Raw genomic sequence first — 26,347 nt, forward strand, 5'->3', positions numbered from 1 at the left:
CATGGCTTAGTTCCATTGAGTTAGACAAGGCTGTGGTCCGTGTGATCAGATTGGCTAGTTTTCTGTGATTATGGTTTCAGTGTGTCTGCCCTCTGATGCCCTCTCCTAACACCTACCGTCTTACTTGGGTTTCTCTTACCTTGGACGTGGGGTATCTCTTCATGGCTGCTCCAGCAAAGCGCAGCTGCTGCTCCTTACCTTGGACGAGGGGTATCTCCTCATGGCCGCCCCTCCTGACCTTAAACATGGAATAGCTCCTCTCAGCCCTCCTGCGCCCGCGCAGCCGCCACTCCTTCAACATGGGGTAGCTCCTCTCGGCCAATCCAATAAGTAGATCCCTATTTATGTTGGATGATGGTAAAGGACAGGGAAACCTGGCGTGCTGCTGTCCATGGGGTTGCAAAGAGTCGGGCAGGACTGTGCGACTGAAAAACAAATTGATGATAAATTAATAAGAAATGATTAGACCATTCCTACTCCAATATATATTAAGCCAGCCTCTATCAGGAAACGCTCAATACACCAACACCTCAATATCCAAAGAGACTAGTGTCTAACACTCCAACACAATTCATGGATATTTCACACATTAATACCTGGAATCTCCACTAGATGAACCAACCCCCCTCCACACTCCAATATTCCTTTCCATCCCGGGCAGCATACTTGCATCCATGTGAGCCCACACCTAGCACCCAAGTACCCTGCCCCAATACACATGCACTCAGTGTCCCAGCTTCCTGGAGTCAAGTTGTCACCCCAACACTCGGTGAGCTCTCATTTCTAAGTCTTCAGCAGTGAGGACGCTTCCTGTCCATCCTGTATGTCAGATGTCAGTCCTCTTATGCCAGAGGGCAACCCCTGAATCGCCTTCACGCAGATTTCCCCCCGCCCCCCATCACCCAATTACCCCTGCCCCAGTGCTTTCTGAGCCTCGTGCATGCCCACCCACAAGCTGAAGTTGGGGTCTGGGGGTGTGGTCAGCCGCCTGGATCTCCGCTACCCCTCACAGGTGGGAGGACCGCCCGGACTTCGCCACCGTTGAACAGCGCATGCGCAACTACTACTACAGCTTGGCGAGCAAGGCAGAGGAGCCCGCCGCTTGTGGAAATGGGGTTCAGGCTGCGTGTCCCTGAGCGCCACCCCGCCCAGGGCCTGAGGCCCCCACGCCCCCAGCTTTTTCTCTTGTGCCCTCAGCTCTCTCCCAGGACCTCCAGGCTGGGCCCGGCTCAGCTTCTCTCTGGCCCACGCTGGTCTAGTATTCCCAGCCCGGTCACCTGGCCCCTCTGGCTGGGGGAGGAAGCAAGACCTGGGGAAGATGGTCCTGGACTGGAATCTACGGGGGATCCCTGAGCTGAGGGGTTGTTGCTTACAGCCGGGACCCTCCTTCCTCTGGGTCCAGAAAGGCAGACTCTGGGAGTCCTCAGGCTGTAAGACCTGGAATCATTGGAATAAACTCCAGCTTCTCCCTTGTTTGGGATCCCTCCTCTTTCTGGGGTGGGGCTGGGAGGACCAGGAAAGGGTCAATGCAAGGGGTCCTTGAGAATTGCCTGAAGCAGCTGTTTTTGTGTGGGTCTGGGGGGCTGGTTTTCCCACCCCTCTGCCCTGGGAACATATTCCTGTGAGTCGGGGGTCTGTGGGAGGTGAGCCTAGGGGCTGAGGGGCCAGGGGCACTGCTGACCTTCGTGGACGGCGTGAAATAGGCGCTGCCCGTGTTCACTGCATGTGAGCCGTCGCCTGCAGAAACTTAAACACCCTGCTGGCACCTCCCCCAGCCACGCTCCAACCCACGCTTTTAAAGTCTCTTCAGATGATTCCTGGAGAAGGAAATGGCAACCCACTCCAGTATTCTTGCCCAGAGAATCCCATGGACGGAGGAGCCTGGTGGGCTACAGTCCACGGGGTCGCAAAGAGTCGGACACAACTGAGTGACTTCACTTCAGGTGATTCCAGCATTCTGTCCCGCCTACTCAGCTGCCTCCCCTCTTCCCTCGGCCCAGGCAGTCGCAGCTGGGAATCTTTATCAACCTGATGCCCCATTTGTGGACTCAGTCCCAGCTCAATCCTGCTCCAGAGAAGACCCGTCTCCAGGCCCTCGCTGCCTCAGCTTCCCCACGCAGAAATTTGGGGTGCTGGAGCTCAGAATCCACCCGGTGGGTGAAACCGAGCCAGGTCCCTGCCTGTCTTTTCTGGACTCACTCCCCCTCATCCTCAGCTGCAGTTGGCCCCAGGCTCAGTTCCCTGGCCTCAAAGAGCCGAGGGCTCCAGGGCGGCCATGAATCCCCCTCAATACCAGGGAGAGGCCAGGAGATTTTCTGCGGCTTCGGGGAAGATAGATTTTCTTTCTTTTTGTTTGTGGAGCTCTAGAAAGTCAGAGGATTTTTTTGTAGAACTATAGGGTGCGGGTGGGGGGACTGGGGCTTCGGGATTGTGTGGAGGCTGAGCCCGAGACCTGGGTGGGCGGGGGCGGGCAGGGGGCACCCAGGAGGCGGCCCCGAAACCTTGGTGATGTGGGTGCATTGTCGAAACCAGGAAATTGAGGTTGGGATTATTAACTTAGGTATAGACCTCACTCTGATTTTTACCGCTTATGGAGTTGTAATGATTACGTGTAAGCTTCATGTTAGCATATTCTTTCATGAACTTTGCATTTTATCTGCAAGGTAGTTGAGAGAACTCCCAGTTTTACAGTCAACCCCAGACACACAAACTCTCAGCTCTGTGTTTGTTTGGAGAGTAAATCTGTCATCGTTTGGAATTGTTTGAGGGTTTCCAAGCCCTGCCAGACTGTATCTTCCTGCAAAGATTGACAACAGTCAAGGAGAGCACAGCAATTGTAAAGATAAAGACACAAACTTGAATTACCTCCGTTTTGTCATTTTGTGCACCCACTTGGAGATTTTTGTTTTTAAAATTTAAAGCCGTGAAGGCTTGCAAACCATGCGATATATTCTTTTATTTGGTAAATGTATATATTAGTTCATAAACTGTATTACTGACTTTAACACCATTAAAATGCAAAAATTGTTTTTTAACTTTTCAAATGAATGAACAAATCAAGAAAAGTTCCATCAATAGTACTATTTTGTGGCTTCCCAAGTTATACTGTTTGCAGGTATTTTAGTTTCATTATTTGTTTACTTGTTATTCCTGGATAATTATTTACATTGTTACATAAAGTATTATATCACAAGGGAAAACATTTTCGCTGTCTGCATTTCTTTTATGGTCATTATTATTGTTTCATGTTGTAATTATTGCTGAAAATACTTTGTGGGGAGAAACAAGTGATCACCCTGGGTGTCAAATACACTGGAGAATGCTGTTGTTCAGTTGCTGAGTCGTGTCTGACTCTTTGTGACCGCATGGACTGCAGCAGGCCAGGCTCCCCTGTCCTTCACTATTTTTCAGAGATTGCTCAAACTCATGTGCACTGAGTGGGTTAGGCTGGAGAACGCTGTTGTGCTCGCAATAAATGACGGTTGGAGCCAGTGACAGAAGGTGTAGTTTCACAAAGATACCACGAGATGGCGGTGTTCCCCAAGCCACGGTGGCTCAGCTTCTGAAACCTGGCTCTCACCTGCTGCCCTATTTGAGTTATCTTTTGCCTGGAGCAGAACTCACAACTCCCCGCCTGGTCTCACAGCCCCCTAGTCCTGTGCCGTGCAATCCATTCCCTCCACAACCACTTGAAGAGTCTTTCCTGTGAGCAGCTCTGACCTCTTCCAGGGTTCCCCAAACATTGATGTCAATGCTTGCCTCTGGGCCTTTGTAATTCCTGTTCCTTCTGCCTGAATGGTTTTCAGTATTTTACTAATGTCCACAAAACTCTTACTGTATTTAAAATATGAGTAAGTTACTAGGGGAGGTTACTTAATCTCTCTGGTTTGCCCAGAAAGGGAAGGTAAATCCAGGTTGAAGAATTAGAAACCCTGAAAGGCAGTGGGGAGACAAGGAGGGTGCTTGAGCAGGGGAGAGTCCTGGGAAATAAAAAAGAGAGAAAGGCCTCCCCTTCCTCCAGCCCTTCAGATGTAGGGGGCTCTGGCCAACCCAGGCCTCTTCTGTGGGTCCACCCAAGTGTCTGGCCCAGAGGACCTTCCTCGCTCTTTGCCTTCCCCCGTGGGGCTGTTTGCCCTCTGGTGACCTCCTCTGGGCCTGAGCCGGCCTCTGGTCCCTGGGAAGACACCAGGTGTGTATGTGGGGTCGGTCCCGCTGGGGAAGCTGCCAGATGCAGGTGGGACCTGGGTGTCACCTTTCTGGAAGTATTGGTGACGCCCTCCAATACAGAGGCGCTCGGAGGCCACAAAAGGCTCGCAGGATTCAGTGGGACACAGCCGGGAGCGAAATCCCGCATGTAGGCACGGGCCTGGCTGAGCCCACCGGCATTCTGGGGGCTTCAGGATGCTCTCGGGGTGGCATCCGGCACCGTCTGCCTATGTCAGTCTCTTTGTCCTCCTCACACCGTCCCCTCGGCTCCGTCTCAGCTTCTGTCTTAAGTCCCTTACAGCCGTCCCCCTTCTCTTTCTGCCCCATCTCTCTGTCCACTGTGGTCTCTGTTGATTCCCATCTTTGGGCTTCTCAACCCTGAAGGTCCCCCCCTCTCCTCTTGGGTTCTCCTTCCTCTGACCTCAGTGCCCTGGGAGGAGAGGGAAGGGGCTGCCCAGGGAAGGGGCAGGGGGCGAGCACAGCTGCTGTGTAGAGTCTGAGCTCCTCTTTGGAAGGGCCTCAGCTGTGACCCCCTGATCAGCGAGGGCCACCTCTTCCCTCTTCTCGCCCTTTCTCATCACCAGGCTCTGACCTCTTTCTGTCCTCTTTCTTTGCTCCTTCTGTGGGTGTCACCCCCACCCCCCTGACCCCCACCCACGGCTCAGCTGTCTGCGTGCCGCAGCCTCTGGGCTTTCCTGTCATTCAGGACCGTGGCCCTGACACTGACCAAAGGCCAGTCCTAGGCTACGAGCAGCTCTGCTAACGCTCTGTTATCTTGGGTCCTTACACGACCACTGGCTGGGGGCGGGCTGTGCTCGAGGACTCAGAAGAGAGCGCGTTGGAGGCCAGGGAGGGTCTGGCTGTTGAATGGCTCTGGGGTAGTTGTTCCTGGGCTTGGCTGTAAAGGATGTGGGGCTTCTTAATGGGGAGCCTGGCATTGCTGTGGAGGGCTGACTGTCCCGGGGAAGCAGTTGTACAGATCCAGGGTAACTGTGCTGGTACAAAGCTCTGGTTGCTGTGTGGGGTGGTTCCCTGGCTGTTGAGTCAGTGTTGTCATCAGCTTTGGTAGGTCAGGGTCGTCATCAGTTTGGGGAGGTCAGCGTTTTTTCTTGGCTCTGGGAGGTCAGTGGCTGTCCTTGGTTTGGGGAGGTCAGCGTTTGCTCTTGGCTCTGGGAGGTCAGTGGCTGTCCTTGGTTTGGGGAGGTCAGCATTTGCTCTTGGCTCTGGGAGGTCAGTGGCTGTCCTTGGTTTGGGGAGGTCAGCGTTTGCTCTTGGCTCTGGGAGGTCAGTGGCTGTCCTTGGTTTGGGGAGGTCAGCATTTGCTCTTGGCTCTGGGAGGTCAGTGGCTGTCCTTGGTTTGGGGAGGTCAGCGTTTGCTCTGCTCTGGGAGGTCAGTGGCTGTCCTTGGCTTTGGGAGGTCAGCGTTTGTTCTTGGCTTTGGGAGGTCAGTGGCTGTCCTTGGCTTTGGGAGGTCAGTGGCTGTCCTTGGCTTTGGGAGGTCAGCGTTTGCTCTTGGCTCTGGGACGTCAGTGGCTGTCCTTGGTTTGGGGAGGTCAGCATTTACTCTGCTTTGGGAGGTCAGAAGCTGTCCTTGGCTTTGGGAGGTCAGTTGTCCTTGGCTTTTTGAGGTCAGTGGCTGTCTCCAGCTTTGGGAGGTCAGTGTTTGTCCTTGGCCGCTGGGTGTTCATTCCTTGTCTTTGGTGTGGGGAGCCTGGCTGCTGTTGGGCCTTTTCCCCCCATGGCTGGTGGTGGGTCTAGCGGGGTCCTGGGGAGTTCCAGCTGCTGAGTGAGCGGCTGAGTGTGTGTTGTGGGCAGTCACCCTTACAGGCCTCTGGCTGTTATCTGCTGCAGTCTGGGTGTTGTGTGTGTTGTCTTGGGGGTGTAGTTAGTGGAGATCAGCTCCCCCTGTCTTTCCTTCTCTCTGTTTTTCTCTCTCTGTTCTGCCCACATTTCTGTTTCCATCTCCCCACCTGCACTTCTTTCCACTCACACGTGCTGAGCGCTTACTGTATACATGGATCAGCTGTAGCTGGACCCTGCTCACAGGGGAAGAGGTGGGACCCCTGCCAGGAAGCCTGGTCCTTGGACTGAAGTCATAGGTTCATATGGAGTGAAAGAGCTGGATGCTGTGTGCCAGAGAACCCTTGATCAAGCTCCTTCCTTTGAACCTTAAGGCTGAGTCCAGGGGGTGCTTGGACTGGCCTTGGGTGTATGGGGTCAGGGGTCTCAGCCACAGACTTTGGGCAGGTGCAGGGACTCTCCCCTGGGGACCGAGAGGACTGTGAGCATCAGGGGAGAACCTAGCCACGCTGATATCTGGGCGGGTAGGGTGGGAGAAGAGTGTTCCGGAGGAGGGAAGAGCTCGTGCAAAGGCCCTGGGGCACAAGGAGGCCAGTGCAGCTAAGCAGAGTGGGTCAGGTGGAAGGTGGGGGCAGAGTGTGCGGAATTTTGCCTTCACTCCAAGTGAGGCGGGAAGCTCTGGGGTTGGGCACACACAAGGCTCTGAGCATGGACTAGCTCAGTCTGCAAACGTGGCTCCCATGTAACGCCCGCTCTCGTGGTGGATATGAGCTTGGCTGGGCCCAGGTGGGACTCATTCTAAGGCTTTCATGCATGGGAACCTTCTCATCATGAGTCAGGGCTCTCGAGGCCTTTTGAGGAATGGCTGGGCTGCCCAAAGCTGTGGGAACAGCCCCTGTGACCCCTTGTGGCCTTCTTCACAAGAGGAGGGGGTCCAAGGCCCACGGAGCAGCTGGGAGCAGAGGGTGCTGGACAGAGACTGGAGGGGGCTGGCCTTTGGCTGAGGCTCCCTGGGGGTGAAGGAGAGGGGCTGTGGGAGGCAGTGTCTGACACCTCCTTGTGTAACTTCCTGTGATGAGCAGCTCATTACCTACCCAGGCGGCCAGGCTGGCCTGTGAGCTAGAATGTCCTTTCAAATGCTGACCCCAACCTGGACCTCCACCCCTCTCCCCGCAGTCCCCTGACCACACCAAGCTCACCTCTTTCTCCAGATATTTCACTCCTCTAGTATTTATCCCATGCCTGCTGTGGCGATGTGTGTCCCTGGTACACAGACTCAGAGTCAGCTGCAGTGATGATGGAAAGCCATGTGACCCCGGGAGTCCAGAAGTGGCTCCTGACCTAGTTGAGAGGAGGTCAGCCTGGTGGACTCCATGTAGGAAGTAACGTCTAACCTGAGTCCCCTGTAGGATGAATGAAATTTGGCCATGGAAGAGGTGAGGAAAGAGTGTTCCAGGCACAAGGAACAGCATGTGGAAGGAAGAGAACATCCTTTTGGGAACCAAAAGAGGTTTAGAATGGCTGGAACATTGTGTTTGAGGAGGGATGCCGAGGCCAGCCAAGGGATCATGCTGGAACTGTGACCCCTTGGGAGACAAGTGACCTTTTCTTTTGTATTTCCTAGTTTCTCTGCCAGAAAGCAACTTATTCTCCGTCTTCCCCCACCCTCCCATGGTGCATGAATTATATAATTTTTCTTCTTTTTTGAAATTGAAGTATAGTCAATGTGTAATAATATATGTTGCAGTTGTACGATAGTGATTCACAATTTTTCAAGGTTACCCTCCGTTTTTGAAGTGTTGGCTATATTCCCTGTATTGTACAGTGTGGCCTTTTAGCTCATTTTGTGCTTGAGAGCCTCTTTCCCCCTCCCCTGTCTCGCCGCTCCCTGCTTCGCTCTCCCCACTGGTCACTGCTGGTTTGCTCTCTACGTCCTCGAGGCTGCTGCTTTTTGTTACGTTCACCAGTTTGTTGTAGGTTTTAGATCTCACGTGTGTTATATTGCACAGTATCTGTCTTTCTCTGCGTTAATTGTTTCACTGATAATGCCCACCAAGTCCATCCATGATGTTGGAAATGGCAAGGTTCCTCTTTTTCCCCGTGGCTTAGTGCTCTTCCACTGTGTGTGTGTATGTGTGTGTGCGCGTGCTAGGTGTGTCCAGCTGTTTGTGACCCCATGGACTTGTCGGCTAAAAAAACACAACTTGAGAGTTTTATGTGGGGCAAAACGAACTGCAGCCCGGGATAGAGCACCTCAACAGCTCGGAGAGACTGCTCCCTAGAGGCGGTGGGGGAAGGTCAGGGTATAAGGCTTTGGTGGAGGGGAGCTCAGCGCAATCAAGCGCTTACTTTATAACAGGTTTTCTGCTAGTCACGAGGAGCTGATGTTGCCATGAAGGAAGGGACGCAGTGCTTTTCTAGATGTGAAGCGGTGCAAGGACTGGGGTCATGAGATCAGTTCCTGGAAATATCTAACTATCTGAAGACCTGTCCCACCAGATTTCCTGGAGCCCAGAGCGCCTCACTCTCCACCCTGAGCCCCCTCAGGAATGCTGAAGGTCAGTAGCTGCCACAGCACAGAGTTCGGTCTCCGCAGAGGCAGCTGGCGAATGCCCTTGGCAAGCGCCAGTTTGTAGTTGACAGACTGTTGGCTGCCAGGCTCCTCTGTCCATGGAATTTTCCAGGCAAGAGTACTGCAGTGGGTTGCCGTTTCTTCCTCCAGAAGATCTTCCTGACCCAGGGATTGAACCCATGTCTCCTGCATTGCAGGCGGATTCTTTACCACAGCCACCTGGGAAGCCCATTGTGGCTAAAGCCCGTCTTCTTTATCCATTCATCCGTTGATGGATACTTAGGTTGCTTCTGGTGAATGCTCAGGTGGCAGTTATAAATAATGATAGATACTTAGGTGGCAATTGTAAACAGTGTTGCTGTGAACACTGGGATGCATGCATCTTTTTAAATCTGGTTTTCAGTTCCACCTAGGAGTGGAAAGGCTGGGTCATATGGTGGTTCACCAACACTTGTGATTTGTGTTCTTTTTGTTGATAGCCATTCTGACAGGTGTGAGGTGATATCTCATTGTGGTTTTAACTTGCATTTCCCTGATTAGTGATGTTGAGCACCTTTTCACTGTTGGCCATCTGCCTTTCCTCTTTAGAAAATTATCTATTCAGTTCTTCTGCCCATTTTAAAATCAGGTTGTTTGTTTTTTTGATGGTGAGTTGTACGAGCTGTTTATATATGTTGAATATCAATCCCTTACTGGTCATACAATTTGCAAATATTTTCTTCCATTCCTTGGAGCAGGTGCCCTCACGGGACACAAGGGACTTTCGTATTTTCTAGTTGCTGTGCCGGAGGCTCCTCACTCCACCCTCCCCCAACCCCTCCTACCCGATTCTCGGCTCCTTTGCCATTTCCATGTGACTGTGTCCTTCCTAGCATGGGTTTTATAATTTTAGAAATCTTCTCGAACATCAGATGGGAAAGATTATGTTGTATTGTGTAAACGAAGACAAATCAACATTTCTTGTGTCTGTGGCATGGTCAGACAATGATTTCAGAGATGCCAGTATTATGAGGCCTCAAACCGAGCAGAAAATGTGCGTCATCTCAGGAGCAAAAGCAAAGCTCTGTGCTCTGGCCCCATGGGTGGGGAAGTGGTGTGGCAGTCTCCCTGCCCTCTTTTGATTCTTATTTTTTCTTCTCCTAATATGTCCCTTTGCAGTTTTAAATACTTCTCTTCTATGTTGGAGGCTGGGGTCTCTCGGTGCCTGTAGCTTTGTTCTTAGGGTCTGGGGGTGGGTCTTTGAGCTCAAAGGACAGAGCTGTGAAGCCCCAGGAGATGTTCTGTGTGAGAAAGCTTGATGTGGGGAATGTCTGATACATCCCCATTTAATTTTCATGATAGTGGTGACCCTCATAACCATTTTACGATGAGGACACCGAGGCTCGGGGAGGTGAAGATACAAACTCAGCATCCAATGGTCAATACAGAAGAGACATTTTTTTTTTTAATTTTTTTTGATTTATGATGTGTTAATTTCTGCTGTATAGCGAAGTGACTCAGTTTTATATTTATATACATTCTTTTTAAATATTTTCCATTATGGTTTATCCCAGGACATTGAAATAGTTCCCTGCACTGTACAGTAGGACCCTGTCCTTTCATCCTACGCGCGTCGTTTGCATCTGCAGGTCCCAGTCCGCCCCTCCTCCGCCCATTGGCAACCACGAGTCTGCTTTCTACGTCTGTGAGCCTGTTTCTGCTTCATAGCTGGGTTCCTTTGTGCTGTATTTCAGATTTCACATGTAAGTGATACTGTACTGTATTTGTCTTTCAAAGAGGCAATTCTGTTGGTGGCTTTTCTAGGCTTTTAACCAACTTCTCTTCAGAAATTAAGAGTTCTGTTTGATTTAACTCAAGTTCCAGGGGAGGGGGCTGCTAACTCTCCACCCCGAAGAGAAACCTATTGTCTCCCCGGCCCAGTCTGGGAACAGAAGCCCTGTCTCTCAACTAGAAAGGGGCTATGGAGTTAAGCCCTTACACCAGCCTTACAATTCAAGGGGAGAAAAGAGAAATGAGAAAGAAGAGAGAGGAAGACAGCACCCGCCCTCCTCAGAGACCCCCACTCCCAGAATCCAGTCTTGGCTCTAGTTCCGTATCTGCCGCCGAACCCTGATGAGACCTGGCTGAGCTCCTCCGCAGCTCCGCGTCCATTCCCCGTCTACTGAGTGTCTAGTCCATCAATTATACTTTTTGTGTCTAACTCTGGGTCTTCTGTATCTGCCTGTTTCTATTTCATGGTCTCCTATTCTCTCATGACACTTACTCCATCCTTTATCTCTTTGAGTGATTTAAATATATTTGATGTTAAGCCCTTTTCAGTTATTGAATTTATTGGAGTATGGTTGCTTTAAAGGGGTTCCCAGGTGACTCAGTGGTAAAGAATCTGTCTGCCACCGCAGGAACCACAGGAGACACAGGAGCCCGGGGTTGGATCCCTGGGTCAGGAAGACCCCCTGGAGGAGGGCATGGCAGCCCGCTCCAGTCTTCTTGCCTGGAGAATCCCATGGACAGAGCAGCCTGGTGGGCAATAGTGCATGGGGCCACAAAGAGTCAGACACAACTGAGTGACTAACACTTTCTCTGTCTACTCTATGTGAGTACCAAATGTGTACACGTGTCAATCCCAACCTCCCAATTTCACCCCACCATCCATCCCCTCCTTGGGGTCCGTACGTCTGTTCTCTACGTCTGTGTCTTTATTTCTGCAAATAAGGTCATCTCTACCATTTTTCTAGATCCCACACGTATGTGTTAATATGTGATATTTGCGTTTCTCTTTCTGACTTACTTCACTGTGTGGCAGTCTCTGGGTCCATCCGTGTCTCTACAAATGGCCCCGTTTTGTCCCTTTTCTGGCTGAGTGCTATTCCACTGTATGCATGCGGACATCTTTTGCCCGTTCTTCCATAGACGGGCATCTGGGCTGCTCCCTTGTCCTGGATATTGCCAGCGGTGCTGCAGTGAGCGTTGGGGCGCACGTGTCTTTGGGGCTGTGGTTCTCTGATGTGTGCCCAGCAGTGTTGAGCCCCTTGTGGACTGTTCTTTTTCTCTGCTTCCTCAGATGTCAAATTCTTCCAGCTGAGGAGTTGGGGAAACTCCATGAGCTGGCTGTGAATGCATCGCTTCTGGGCAGCCTCTCATGTGCACCGGGCATGGTGGTTTGGGAGCATGTGTCCTTGGCCCCATGTATGAGGCGCTCCTGCACTGGTCCCAGCCTCCCACGGGTGGGTGGGGGCCTCAGCCCTTGCCATTGGGCACCCCTGCTATGGTCTTTGTTCATCTCAGTGTTTCCTGTCATTCCTGAGTGTTCGGAGTGGAACAGGTAGTCTTCAGTGTGTACTTGGTTGGCTACTTTGAATGAAAGTTCAATTGCATCATCTGTAGACGATTCACAGGTGAGGAAATGGAAGCCCAGGGAGCTAGCGTGACCTGCTCAAGCACACAGGGCTGGAAAGGAGGATTATAGTCATGTTTAATCCTCTCCACTCCTCTGCATCCGGTGGCCTCAGTGCTCACCTCAGCTCTGATTCATTGCTGGCAGTGTGTTCTATAGATACCTTTTTGTTTTTTGCTCTGTGAGCTGGAGACTGACCTCTTGCCTTCAGCATGCAGAACAAACTCAAAACTGTGTCCTTGGCAGAAGTGAAATGAAAACTGACAAGGTTTAACCTGGTACATCGGAAAAGGTGTGAAGTCTGGAGTCTGACCTCAAGTAGGTCACTTAACTTCTTGGAGCCTCAGTTTTCTCATCTGTAACATGGGGATAATAATCACACATCTCTCTGGGTGGTGATGAGTGTGAAGTGGTGAAAATGCATGAGTTTGGAACACAGTAGCTGCCTAATAAATACGTCTTCCTCCCATGGAGGAAAGCTCTGGACTGGGGCAGCTGATCTATTAAATCCCTCAGGGTTTTGAGAGTACAAGGGAGGAGAGGTTCTCCAAAGACAGAATAGAGACGATCAGTGGAGGGTCCAGGGAAGCCAGACTTCAGCTCCATTTTGGGAAAATGATGAGAGTTTACCTGATCTGAAAGGAGTTGATTTTAGAGGAAATGAGCTCTCCATCACTCAAAGAGAGTTCAGAAATAAGCCCATTCATCTATGGCCAATTGATTTTTTTTAATGTGAAATGTGGTTGATTCATAATATTGTGTTAGTTTCAGACATATGGCAAAGCGATTCAGTTATAGGGGTGTGTGTGTGTGTGTGTGTGTGTGTGTGTGTGCATTTGTTGTTGTTCAATCATGTCCATCTCTTTGCGACCCCATGGACTGCAGCCTGCCAGGCTTCCTGTCCTTCACTATCTCCCAGAGTTTGCTCATACTCATGTCCCAACCCATATGGTTGATGCTATCCAACCATATCGTTCTCCGTCATCACCTTCTCCTCCTTCCTGCCTTCAGTCTTTCCCAGGAGGGTATTTTGCAGTGAGTCAGCTCTTCACATCAGGGGGCCAAAGTATTGGAGCTTCAGCATCAGTCTTTCCGGTGAATATTCAGGGTTGATTTCCTTTAGGATTGTCTGGTTTTGTCTTCTGGCTGTCTAAGGGACTCTCAAGAGTTCTCCAACACCACAATTTGAAAGCATCAGTTCTTCAGCACTCAGCCTTCTTTATGGTCTACCTCTCATGTCCGTATATGACTGCTGGAAAAACTGTAGCTTTGACTGTACAGACATTTGTTGGCAAAGTGACGTTTTTGCTGTCTAGGTTTGTTATAGCTTGCTTTCCAGGATCTTTTAATTTCATGGGTGCAGTCACCATCCATAGTGGTTTTGGAACACAAGAAAATAAAGTCTGTCATGGTTTCCATTGTTTCCCCATCTATTTGCCGTGCAGTTATGGAACCAGGTGCCCTCATCGTAGTTTTTTGAATGTTGAGTTTGAAGCCAACTTTTCCACTCTCCTTTTCCACTTTCATCAAGAGGCTCTTCAGTTCCTCTTTGCTTTCTGCCATAAGGTTGGTGTCATCTGCATATCTGAGGTTATTGATATTTCTCCCAGCAATCTTGATTCCAGCTTGTGCTTCATCCAGATCAGCATTTCGCATGGTATACTCTGCATATAAGTTAAATAAGCAGGGTGACAATATGCAGCTTTGACGTACTCCTTTCCCAATTTGGAACCAGTCTATTGTTCCCTGTCCAGTTCTAACTGCTGCTTCTTGACTTGTGCACAGATTTCTCAGGAGGCAGGTAAGGTGGTACATTATTCCCATCTTTTTAAGAATTTTTCACAATTTGTTGTGATCCACACAGTCAAAGGCTTTCGCGAAGTCAATGAAGCAGATGTTTTTCTGGAATTCCGTTGCTTTTTCTATGATCCAATGGATGTTGGTGATTTGATCTCTGGTTCCTCTGCCTTTTCTAAATCCAGCTTGGACAACTGGAAGTTTTCGGTTCATATATCACTGAAGCCTAGCTTGAAGGATTTTGAGCATTACTTTGCTAGCATATGAGATGAGTGCAGTTGTGCAGCGGTTTGAATGTTCTTTGGGATTGTGCTTCTCTGGGATTGGAATGAAAACTGACCTTTTCCAATCCTGTGACCAGTGCTGAGTTTTCCAGATTTGGTGGCATATTAAGTGCAGCAATTTAACAGCATCGTCTTTTAGGATTTGAAATAGCTCAGCTGGAGTTCTGTCACCTCTGCTAGCTTTGTTCATAGTGATGCTTCCTAAGGCCCTCTTGACTGCACAGTCCAGGATGTCTGGTCTAAGTTTGCAACCGCACCTTCATTATTATTTGGGTCATTAAGACCTTTTTTGTACAGTTCTTCTGTGTATTCTCGCCACCTCTTCTTAATCTTTTCTGTTTCTGTTAGTCCTTACTGTTTCTGCCATTTATTATGCCTACCTTTGCATGAAATGTTCCCTTGGTGTGTGTATAGTCTCTTTTTATTTTATTTATTTTTTAATATAAATTTATTTATTTTAATCGGAGGCTAATTACTTTACAATATTGTATTGGTTTTGCCATACATCAACATGAATCCACCACGGGTGTACACGTGTTCCTCATCCTGAACCCTGTTCCCACCTCCCTCCCCGTACCATCTCTCTGGGTCATCCCAGTGCACCAGCCCCGAGCATCCTGTGTCCTGCATCGAACCTGGACTGGCGATTCATTTCACATATGATATTATACATGTTTCAATGCCGTTCTCCCAAATCATCCCACCCTCGCTCTCTCCCACAGAGTCCAAAAGTCTGTTCTATACATCTATGTCTCTTTTGCTGTCTCGCATACAGGGTTATCCTTACCATCTTTCTAAATTCCATATATATGTGTGAGTATACTGTATTGGTGTTTTTCTTTCTGGCTTACTTCACTCTGGATAATGGGCTCCAGTTTTATCCACCTCATTAGAACTGATTCAAATGTATTCTTTTTAATGGCTGAGTAATACTCCATTATGTATATGTACCACAGCTTTCTTATCCATTCATCTGCTGATGAACATCTAGGTTGCTTCCATGTCCTGGCTATTATAAACAGTGCTGCGATGAACATTGGGTTACACGTGTCTCTTTCAATTCTGGTCTCCTCGGTGTGTATGCCCAGCAGTGGGATTGCTGGGTCATATGGCAGTTCTATTTTCCAGTTTTTTAAGGAATCTCCACACTGTTCTCCATAGTGGCTGTACTAGTTTGCATCCGCACCAGCAGTGTAAGAAAGTTCCCTTTTCTCCACACCCTCTCCAGCATTTATTGCTTGTGAACTTTTGGATAGCAGTCATTCTGACTGGTGTGAAATGGTACCTCATTGTGGATTTGATTTGTATTTCTCTGATAGTGATGTTGAGCATCTTTTCATGTGTTTGTTAGCCATCTGTATGTCTTCTTTGGAGAAATGTCTGTTTAGTTTTTTGGCCCATTTTTTGATTGGGTTGTTTATTTTTCTACCAAGTGGGCTTTATCCCAGGGATGCAAGGATTCTTCAATATCCACAAATCAATCAATGTAATACACCACATTAACAAATTGAAGAATAAAAGCCATATGATTATCTCAATAGATGCAGAGTAAGCCTTTAACAAAACTCAACATCCATTTATGATAAAAACTTTCCAGAAAGCAGGAATAGAAGGAACATACCTCAACATAATAAAAGCTGTATATGACAAACCCACAGCAAACATTATCCTCAACTGTGAAAAATTGAAAGCATTTCCCCTAAAGTCAGGAACAAGACAAGGGTGCCCACTTTCACCACTACTATTCAACATAGTTCTGGAAGTTTTGGCCACAGCAATCAGAGCAGAAAAAGAAATAAAAGGAATCCAAATTGGAAAAGAAGAAGTAAAACTCTCACTGTTTGCAGATGACATGATCCTCTACATGGAAAACCCTAAAGACTCCACCATAAAATTACTAGAGCTAATCAATGAATATAGTAAAGTGGCAGGATATAAAATCAACACACAGAAATCCCTTGCATTCCTATACACTAATAATGAGAAAACAGAGAAATTAAGGAAAGAATTCCATTCACCATTGCAACAAAAATAATAAAATACTTATTTTATCTACCTAAAGAAACAAAAGACCTATATACAGAAAACTATAAAACACTGGTGAAAGAAATCAAAGATGACACTAATAGATGGAGAAATATACCATGTTCATGGATTGGAAGAATCAATATAGTGAAAATGAGTATACTACCCAAAGCAACCTATAGATTCAATGCAATCCCTATCAAGCTACCAACAGTATTTTTCACAGAGCTAGAACAAATAATTTCACAATTTGTATGGAAATACAAAAAACCTTGAATAGCCAAAGCAATCTTGAGAAAGAAGGATGGAACTGGAGGTATCAACCTGCCTGGCTTCAGGCTCTATTACAAAGCCATAGTTATCAAGACAGTATGGTACTGGCACAAAGACAGAAATATAGATCAATAGAACAAAATAGAAAGCCTAGAGATAAATCCATGTACCTATGGACACCTTATCTTTGTCAAAGGAGGCAAGAATATACAATGGAGAAAAGACAATCTCTTTAACAAGTGGTGCTGGGAAAACTGGTCAACCACTTGTAAAAGAATGAAACTAGAACACTTTCTAACACCATACACACAAAAAAACTCAAAATGGATTAAAGATCTAAACGTAAGCCCAGAAACTATAAAACTCCTAGAGGAGAACATAGGCAAAACACTCTCCAACATACATCACAGTAGGATCCTCTATGACCCACCTCCCAGAATATTGGAAATAAAAGCAAAAATAAACAAATGGGACCTAATTAAAATTAAAAGCGTCTGCACAACAAAGGAAACTATAAGCAAGGTGAAAAGACAGCCTTCATAATGGGAGAAAATAATAGCAAATGAAGCAACTGACAGAATTAATCTCAAAAATGTACAAGCAATTCGTGCAGCTCAATTCCAGAAAAATATAGTCTCTTTTTAAAAACTGTTTTCCACTATAGGTTATTATAAGATATTGGTTTTGTTCCCTGTGCTATATAGTAAATCCTTGTTGCTTGTCTATTTTATATATGATAGTGTATTCCATGCCCTGGCTATTGTAAATGGTGCTGCAGTGAACACTGGGGTGCATATATATTTTATAATTCAAGTTTTTGTCTTTTCTGGATATATGCACAATAATGGGATGGCTAGATCGAACAGTAGCTCTGCTTTTAGTTTTTAGGGAACTTTTGCACCGTTCCCCACAGTGGCCGTATCGATCTACACTCCCACCAACAGCGGACTGCGTGTCTTCTTTTTTAACACCCTCTCCAGCATTTGTTATTTGTGGACTGTCTTCTCTATTGTATATTCTTGCCGCCTTTGTCAAATATTAATTGACTAAAAATGAAAAGAAAAACTAGAGAAAAAGAGTAATTGACTGTGGGTGTGTGGGTTTGTTCCTTGGCACACTATTCTGCCTGTTGATCTGTAGGACTGTGTTTGTGTGCAGTACCACACTGCTTTGTTATTGTAGCACTGTGGTGTTGTCTGGGTAGACAATTTTTTTCCCTTTGAAATTATGAAAATATGTTAATACATTTATAGGAGACTTGGAAAATACAGAACAAAGTTCCACTATGTATTACAATTATTTTTAGGAAGACAAATTGATTTTTAGTTGGCTGTCAAACTCTCAAAAATTAATAGAATAAATATACAGGGAAGTAGAAGGATATAGGGCACAATGAACGATGGATTTCCTGGAATCTAGAGCCAGGTGTAGGAATGTCCTTGGCCTAGTCTCTCTTGATAGTTTATTTTGCAGGAGGAGAAGGGGACGACTGCCGGGGTCCAGCCCCGGTGGATCCAGGGAATTCGAAGGGTGGACGGCGTTGGCGTGGAAAGACTTGTTTATTTATTAATATAAGATTAGATTAAGAAACTGTAGCGTAGTAGGAAGATTAAGTGGAGGAAGAGGGCTGAATAGCTTGGTTTACGCGGAAGGCCAATAAAATTCCAGACAAGGAATTTGCACCATCTACGTTGGGCCACCGGCGCCCGCTTGAATATCTAAGGGTGCCTCGCCTTAAGCTCCCTTTCGTGCGGGTCTTAACAGCCGGGGCAAGTAAGTAGACCTGGAGAGCCTCCGCGCCCCAGGTGGAGATTCAGCCTGAAGTTGAAGTAAAGAGCAGAGAGAGGGAAGGGAGAGAAGAGAGAGAGAAAGACACGGAGGGAGCCAGAGTCCCAAGAAACCAGGCCGAGAGACTAGTTCGAGAAACTGGTCCGAGAAGCTGGCCCGAGAAGCTGGTCCCCATCCTTTATTGTTCAGAAGGCCTTTTATACTTTTGATAAAACATGGAGATCAATGGATAACACAAAATTATGTAGCGTTCGCAACCCAGATTCTTTCCGTATATCATTTTGTATACAAAAGGTCTCAGGTGATTTACATTATCTTCTGGCCAAGAGGCTTGTTAACACTTTTTGGCTCTCTTCCTTAATGAATGTTAATTTTGTTTCCCCTGAAGTGTTTTTCTTTAATCTGCATCTCCTTAAAGCATTAAAGTTACATCTCTATAGAACAAAGGTGCAGTGGCATATAACAAAGAAGGTACTTAACTCAAAGATCTAATGTTGCTAATACCAGGTCTACTACTTGTTTTTCTATATACCAACTATATCTAAAAATAAAGGATATGAAAATTTGGCAGCAAGCATTGACCCAAAAAATGAAACTTTTAATCAGTCCTATTCTAAAGATTTTGACTCCTCGGAAGCCCCTACATTCCTAGGATGTTTTAAGCTTCCTGTGCCTCCTGCGGTCAGGAGGCCTCAAACAATCACATGCGCAGCTGTACGAGTCCTGCAGGCAGGCTAGAAAGCCATCAGAGGGGTTTTTGGATTGAAACACTCTTTCAAATGCAGAAGACTAAAGCCCTGAATTGACTTTTTCCAGAAAATGTCAGAAGAGCGGAAAAGCAGAGCACAAAAGCCGGCAGATTTTTGTTGGGGTACATGCTTAGGAATTTCCACAGGGGTCCCTGAAGTCTGAGCACGCCTTGCGTATGTCAGCTTCCTTCCTCATGACCTTGTCACGGGCGGGATTCCTCACACTGGCTCCCGGCAGACGACCGAGGATGAGATGGCTGGATGGCATCACAGACTCAATGGAGGTGAGTCTGAGTGAACTCCAGGAGATGGTGATGGACAGGGAGGCCTGGCGTGCTGCGATTCATGGAGTCGCAAAGAGTCGGACACGGCTGAGCGACTGAACTGATCCTTAATATTGAGCGGCAAGGGTGTCTATTACCTCCAACAGTGTAGTGCAGTTACTGTCTGTATTCCCGTGAGGATGACAGCTCGACTAATGGGATTTGTTTCTCGTTGTCCTTCTGATGGACATGCCTGCATTCATCAGGAGTGAGGAGCATCTTGGTTTGTAGTTGAGGGTTAGATTTAGTTTAGTTTTTTTTTTTTTTTTTTTTCTTCAAAGGTAAGAGGATAATTTACCATGGCACTTGGCTTCCTGAAATTCCATTCTGGTTAAAATTTATTCCTGCAATAATCACCCCAGCACATAGCCTAAGCACAGCTGTTATCATTGACAGCCCCCTATGCCTTGTGTTGGAGAAGGCAATGGCACTCCACTCCAGTACCCTTGCCTGGAAAGTTCCATGGACGGAGGAGCCTGGTGGGCTGCAGTCTATGGGGTCGCGAAGAGTGGTAGATGACTGAGCAACCTCACTTTCATGTTTGACTTTCATGCATTGGAGAAGGAAATGGCAACCCACTCCAGTGTTCTTGCCTGAAGAATCCCATGGGTGGCGGAGCCTGGTGGGCTGCCGGTCTATGGGGTCGCACAGAGTCAGACATGACTGAGGCGTCTTAGCAATGCCTTGTGTACTCCAGGGGGCCATAAGCCCTGGTGATCCAGTCCTAGTTACAGGATATGTCCTGAAGGCGGCAGCACTTTCCCATACCCTCCTTTGGTTTCTCCTGCAACCAGAGCCTTAGGGAATGTCAAGTTCCTCGGTTGTGCACTGGAGTGGAATGTGTGTGAGCAAACACCAAAGGTCTTGTGTCCCACTATTTACTCCCCCTAAAGTTTTACATCCCCGAATTTTAATAAATCCCAACAGGGCCAAGCACCCAGCTCTAGATGCTAAGGTGCCTAGGAGGCTGTACTCTCAGGAAGGAGGCTTGTGCTGAGAACCTCAGCGCCAGGAGAGGCAGAGATTACTTGACTGTTGCCTCCAAGACCCTCCAGGCCTGATCCCACTCCCGGCTCTGGTCCCAGCCAGAGCCAAGCAGACACTAGAGGTTTCAAAAGTGTCTCAGTGAAGGGCAACCTGCCAGGCTGTCTCAACCGTACTCCATCCAAAGGTAGGAACAAGCCTGTGCAGATTCCAGGCATAGCGTGAATGCTAAATAAGGCAGGTTCAAGGGAATAAAATAGGCATTGCTCTTCTTTCTTTTCCTTTAACATCAGGCTCTTGTTATGTTGCAGGAGAGTCAATCAGCCATTCTGTGCTTCTTGTCAGTGTACAGATGTCTGATTCAGGTATGACGTAACCATGCGGTATATCTATATTTCTGTTTTTTTTTTTTTTTCTGTCATAGGGCTTATTGCAGAGGGTCGGGCAACCTGCTGAGCACAAGGTCCTTGGTGATTATCTATCTCAGACCCAGTTTTCAGTGTATATGAGCAAGGAAAGAGAATCTCTGTGGATTATCTTTCGAGATCAACATTTCCGTGGATGGGTCAGAGACAGAGGTTTCTGTGTGTACATAGAAAAGCAAATGAGAGAAAAAAACAAGAAAGCTGATCATCCTGGTGGGTCATCTATGCCAGACACAGATTTCTCTAGCCTCGACCCCCTAATTCTTACCCATCCTTTCACTTGTGTTATTTTTTTTTCTGAACCCTTGGTATGAGTTAGAGTTCTCAGGGTCTCTCTTTGAGTGTAAATTCGATCCTGTGTGTTTGGTGTTTCTCTTGCCCAGAAGGGACCTTGAGTGGTCCTGTGGTCTCTGCTGCGTGGCTGAGTCCCTTTGGTATAGGATCCTTCTGTTTCCATCCCTGTGGCCACCAGGGGCATAATATCCATCTTTCAGGGGCGGTTTTCTGCGGCTGAGTAATGGTCCCTCCTGCGTATGTAGCACGTCTTGTTGAAGCTTTAATGTGTGGGTGAGGGTTGTGCTGTTCTGTGTCCTGGCTCCTGTCAATATTACTGGAGTGCATGCCTCTTTTTGAGTGATGGATTTCTGGGGATGTAGGCCCAGGTGTGGGAATGTCAGGTCCTAGCAGCTTAGCCTTTCTTGATAGCTTTTTTGCAGGCATTTGGAGACTGTCCATTTAATAACTGGGAGTTGCCAGTGTACATTCACAGCTATACTGTAGGGGGTTCCCTTTTATCCCAGTCCTTCTCCGGCATTTATTGCTTGTAGCCTCATGAGGATGGCTAACCTGACTGGTGGGATTTGATTTCTCTGTGTCCATTTGATTGGCATTCCTTCAGTCATTAGGGAGACTAAACATTTTGTCCCGAGCTTCCTATTATGTGTTTTTTCTGTTTTCCCTTAAAATTTGTCTTGGAAAATTCACCTGTCCAGTTGGTCACCTGAAAGTCCATTGTGCTCAGAATTGATCTTTGCAATACCCACCGCAGGGCGGGTCCTGAGGACAGCTGTTATCATTTATAGCCCCCTATGCCTTGTGAATTAGAGCTGCCCGTATACAAGTACCCTGGTGGTTGAGATGGTAAAGAATCCACATGCAATGCGGGAGACCTAGGTTCGATCCCGGGATTGGGAAGATCCCCTGGAGGAAAGCATGGCAACCCACTCCAGTATTCTTGTCTGGTGGGCTATATAGTCCATGGTGCCACAAAGAGTTGGAAGGACTGAACGACTAAGCGTGCGCATGCACGCACGCACGCACGCGCGCACACACACACACACACACACACATACACACACGTGGTGTCATTTAGTTACAGGCAGTGTCCACAAGGTGGCAGCACTATTCCTGTCCACCTCTGGTCCCTGAGTCAAACAGTTGCTTACAAATTCAGCTTCCTGTGTTGTGAATTTGAGTGGAGTATGCCTGAGTAAAACATTTACAGGCGTATGTCTCAGTATTAATCCCCCAATGCTTCATATGCTGGACTGCAGGAGCAAGCTCAGCCCCGCCGCAGCACCCAGAGAGGGTATACTTTGCCCAGGAGGGTACACTGTCAGGAGGGAGGCTTGCTCTGGGGACTCCAGCACCAGCACACTTGCAGACTCGCTGACTGTTGCCGCCAAGATCCTAAGGCCTCTGTCCCTCTAGGGAGTCTTGTCCAGGCCACAGGCAAGAAGGCAGCATAGATTTTAAGATGGGATTAATGGGCTGTCTCCACCCCACCCAAGTCCAGCCCTGGAACCCAAGCCTGCTCAGGTTCCTGGCATGTGGTTGCCATCAATCCAGGGACATCCAAGGAAATACACAAGGCATTGCTTTCCTTTCCTTTTCTTTAAGAAGGAGCTGAAGCTATGTTAGAGTCCGTGAACCACGCTGTGCTTGTTGGCCATGTACAGACCCCTGATTCGGGACTGACCTAACCGTGGAGTATATCTCCTCTCTTCTGGATTCTTATGCCAGAGAATTTATGGCAGAAGGTGAAAAACAATGTGCTGAGCATCACATCCTTGTGAATTTTTTATCTCACATGCGATTTTTGGTGTATATGTGAAAGAACGAAAGAGATAATCCTGTGCATGATCCCTTAGACATCCACATTTCTGTGTATAGGTGAAGGCAGAAAGCTCTGTGGGTATAGAAGGAAGGTGGGAGGAAGGAAGGAAGCTGATAATGTTTGAGGTTTATGTGTTACAAACACATAGGGTTAGGGTTAGGGGTTAGGGGCTAGGGTTGGGATCAGGGTCAGTCCCGACCTTGTAATTAATCTTTGGTCCTTCCTTAACTGTTTTCTTTCTGGGAGCCCCTAACTTTCAGTTTGAATTCTTAGGGTCTCTCTTTGGGCTGTGAATCTGTTCCTTCATTCCTCTGTATTTCTTTTGTCTAGAAAGGACATCATATGCTCTAGTCTTCCTGTGTCTGGCTGAGTTCCTTTAGCGTATGATCCTTCTCGGTCCATCCCTGCGGCAGCAGTGGCATCATTTCCTAATTTCAGTGCCGGTTTCTTACGACTGCATAGCAACCCATCGTATAGGTGCACCACATCCAGCTTAAGCTTTCATCTGTTGTCGAGGATTCCGCTTTATCCCTGCCTTGCCTTTCATAATTAGAGCTGCAGTGCCTGTTGGGATGTTGGTGTTTTTTTGATTGATGGATTTCTCGGAATCTAGAACCAGGTGTAGGATTGTCAGACCCTCGGCACAGCCTCTATTGATGGTTTTTTTGGCAGGTGTTCAGAGGCTGTCCTCATAGTGTCGACAGTGTATATTCCCACGGACAGTGTAGGGGATTTCCTTTCCTCCAGGCTCTCTCTCACAGTTATTGTTTGCAGTCCTGTGAGGATGCCCACTGGACTATGGGATCTGATTTCCCGTTGTACTTCTGATGGACAGGCCTGCAGTCATTAGGAATGCAGATCATCTTGGTTTGTTGTTGAAGTTTAGGTTTTGTTTTCCTTTTTTCTTAAGTGGTGTGAGCATAATTTCTGTGGCACTTGGCTTCCTGAAATTACATTTTGGTCAACGTGTATTTCTGCAATAGCCGCTCCCAGGGTGTATCCTAGGGGCAGTCGTTATCATAAACAGCCCCCCAGGCCTTACGTGCGCCCGGTGCCCATAAGCACGGGTGGTCCAGGTGTAGTTACAGGACATGTCCACAAGGCGGCAGCACTTTCCCATAGCCACTTACGTTTCCTTCTGCAGCCAGAGCCTTAGGGATTCACAGGCTCCTGGGCTGCGCGTTCGAGTGAAAGCTTTGCAGCCCTGAATTTTAACTAATTCCAGTGGGGCCAGTGCACCCAGCTCTAGATACTAAGGTGATTAGCAGGCTGCACGCTGGGAAGGAGGCTGGGAAACTTGGCACCAGGAGAGGTGGAGGTTGGTTGCGTATTGCCTCCAAGATCCCTCAGGCCTTGATCCCACTCCAGATTCTGGTCCCAGCCGGAGCCAGACAGACACAAGAGGTTTAGAAAGGGTCTCAGTGAAGGGCACCCTGCCAGGGTGTCTCGACTCCACCCTGTCCAGACGTAGGACACAAGCCAGTCCACACTCCTGTTGTGGGATAAATGCCCAATAAGATGGGTTCCAGGGAATAAAATAGGCGTTGCTTTCCCTTCTTTTCCTTTCACGTCATGCCCCTGCTGTGTTGCAGTATACTCGAGTGGTCATTCTGTGCTTGTCAGTGTACAGACGCCCGACTCAGGTATGAGGTAACCATAGGGTGCATCTAATATTTTTTATTTGTATATTTATGTGTTAGAGCTTATTTCAGAAGGTTGAGCAACCTGCTGAGCTCAAGGTCCTTGGGGATTACCTATCTCAGACCCAGTTTTCAGTGTCTATGAGGAAGGAAAGAGATTATCTCTGTGGATTATCTTTAGAGATTGACATTTCTGTGGATGAGTCAGAGACAGAGGTCTCTGTGTGTGTGCTGAAAAATGAGTGAAAGATTAAAGTAAGAAAGCTGATAGTCCTGGTGGATTATCTGTGACAGATACAGAGTTCTCAGTTTATGCCAGCCTCAACCCCTTAATATGTCCCCATCCCTTCACTTTCGTTTTTTCTGGAACCCTCGTATGAGTTAGAATTCTCAGGGTCTCTCTTTGGGTGTAAATTCGATCCTATGTTTCTGGTTTTTCCTCTGCCCAGAAGGGACGTCGTGTGGTCCTGTGGTCTCCGCTGTCTGGCCGAGTCCCTTTAGGGCACGACCCTTCCATTCCACCCCTGTGGCCACCAGGGGGCGTCGTATCTTTCAGGAGCGGTTTTCTGTGGCTGAGTAACGGTCCATCCTGTATGTGTAGCACGTCTTGTTGAACTTTAATGTGTCGGTGAGGGTTGTGCTGTTTCTCTCTCTCGGCTCCTGTGAATGCTGCTGCGGTGCGTGTTGACGTGTTTACATGATGGCTTTCTGGGGATCCCAGGGGTGGGAATGCTAGGTCCTAGGCTTTGCCCCTCGTGATAGCTTTTTTGCAGGCATTTGGAGACTGTCCATTTTACTGGGAGTTGCCAGGGTACGGTCACACTGACAGTGTAGGAGGTTCCCTTTTTTCCAGCCTCTCCCCTGCATTTATTGCTTGTAGCCTCATGCGGACGCCTAATCTGACTGGGAGGATTTGATGTCTCATTGCCCATGTGACTGGCATTCCTTCTGTCATTAGGGATACTGAGCATTTTGTCCTGAGTGTGGTATTGTGCTTGTTGTCATTCCTTAAAGTTTGTGTGGGTGTACCTGTGCCACTAGCCACCTGAATGTCCATTGTGTTTGGAATTTATCTTTGCAATATACGCTGCAGAACAGGTCCTGAGGGCAGCTGTTGTCATTCACAGCCCGCTCGGCCTTGTGAATTAGAGGCGCGTGTAAGCTCCTGGAGTGGGGTGCCATTGCCTTCTCCGGTAGCAGTAGCAGCAGTAAGCTAGTGTGGTGCCGGTGTAGTTACAGGCAGTGTCCACAAGGTGGGAGCACTAGTCCCACCCACCTCTGGTTCCTGGGTCAAACGGAGCCTTAGGCAAAGCCAGCTTCCTGGGTTTTGAATTCGAGTGAAATATGCCTGAGCAAACATTTATGGACTTGTGTCTCACCATTCCTTCCATTAATGCTTCACATCCCGAACCGTTAGACTAATGTAAGTGCCGGCCACAGCTCGCAGGTGAGGGTGCTCTGGTGCCTAGGGGGTTAGACTGTCAAGAGGAGGCTTGCGTTGGGAACTCCAGCACCAGCACCCTTGCAGGCTAGCTGACTGTTGCCTCCAAGGTCCCCAGGGCCTCTGTCCCTCTTGGGAGTCTGGTCCCAGCCAGAGACAAGCAAATCGTATAGATTTGAAAGGGGCTTAATTGAGGGCACGCTGCCAGGCTGTCTCTAGCCCTCCCCAGTCCAGCCTTTGAACCCAACCCTGCTCAGGTTCCTGGCATGTTATTGAAATCAATTCAGGGACATCCGAGGGATACACAAAGCACCACTCTCCTTTCCTTTTCTGTAACAATACGCTGATAGCATGTTGGAGTATCGTCCGTGGGCCATGCTGCGCTTCTTGTCCATGCACAGCCCCTGATTCAGCAGTGAAGCAACCAAGGAGTGTATCTGCTCTTTCCTGGATTCTCTGGCGGGAGAGTTTATTGTACAAGGTCAAACATGGTGCTGAATATAAGGCCTTGCGAATTTTCTGTCTCACAG

At 48.0% G+C, this 26,347-nt stretch overlaps 1 protein-coding gene across 2 annotated transcripts in view; it reads left to right on the plus strand.

Annotated features, from left to right (window-relative positions):
* LOC102176695 (tyrosine-protein kinase ZAP-70) overlaps positions 1–3,332 on the plus strand; it is a 32,028-nt gene extending 28,696 nt beyond the window's left edge. For both annotated transcript variants that reach the window (XM_018054881.1, XM_018054882.1), the window contains one exon: positions 1,013–3,332. In XM_018054881.1, the coding sequence (XP_017910370.1) occupies positions 1,013–1,136 (124 nt within the window). In that variant the 3' untranslated portion in view covers positions 1,137–3,332. The remainder of the gene's footprint in view (positions 1–1,012) is intronic.

The sequence above is a fragment of the Capra hircus genome, chromosome 11 (genome assembly GCF_001704415.2).
Source record: "Capra hircus breed San Clemente chromosome 11, ASM170441v1, whole genome shotgun sequence".
NCBI classification, from domain to species: Eukaryota; Metazoa; Chordata; class Mammalia; order Artiodactyla; family Bovidae; genus Capra; species Capra hircus.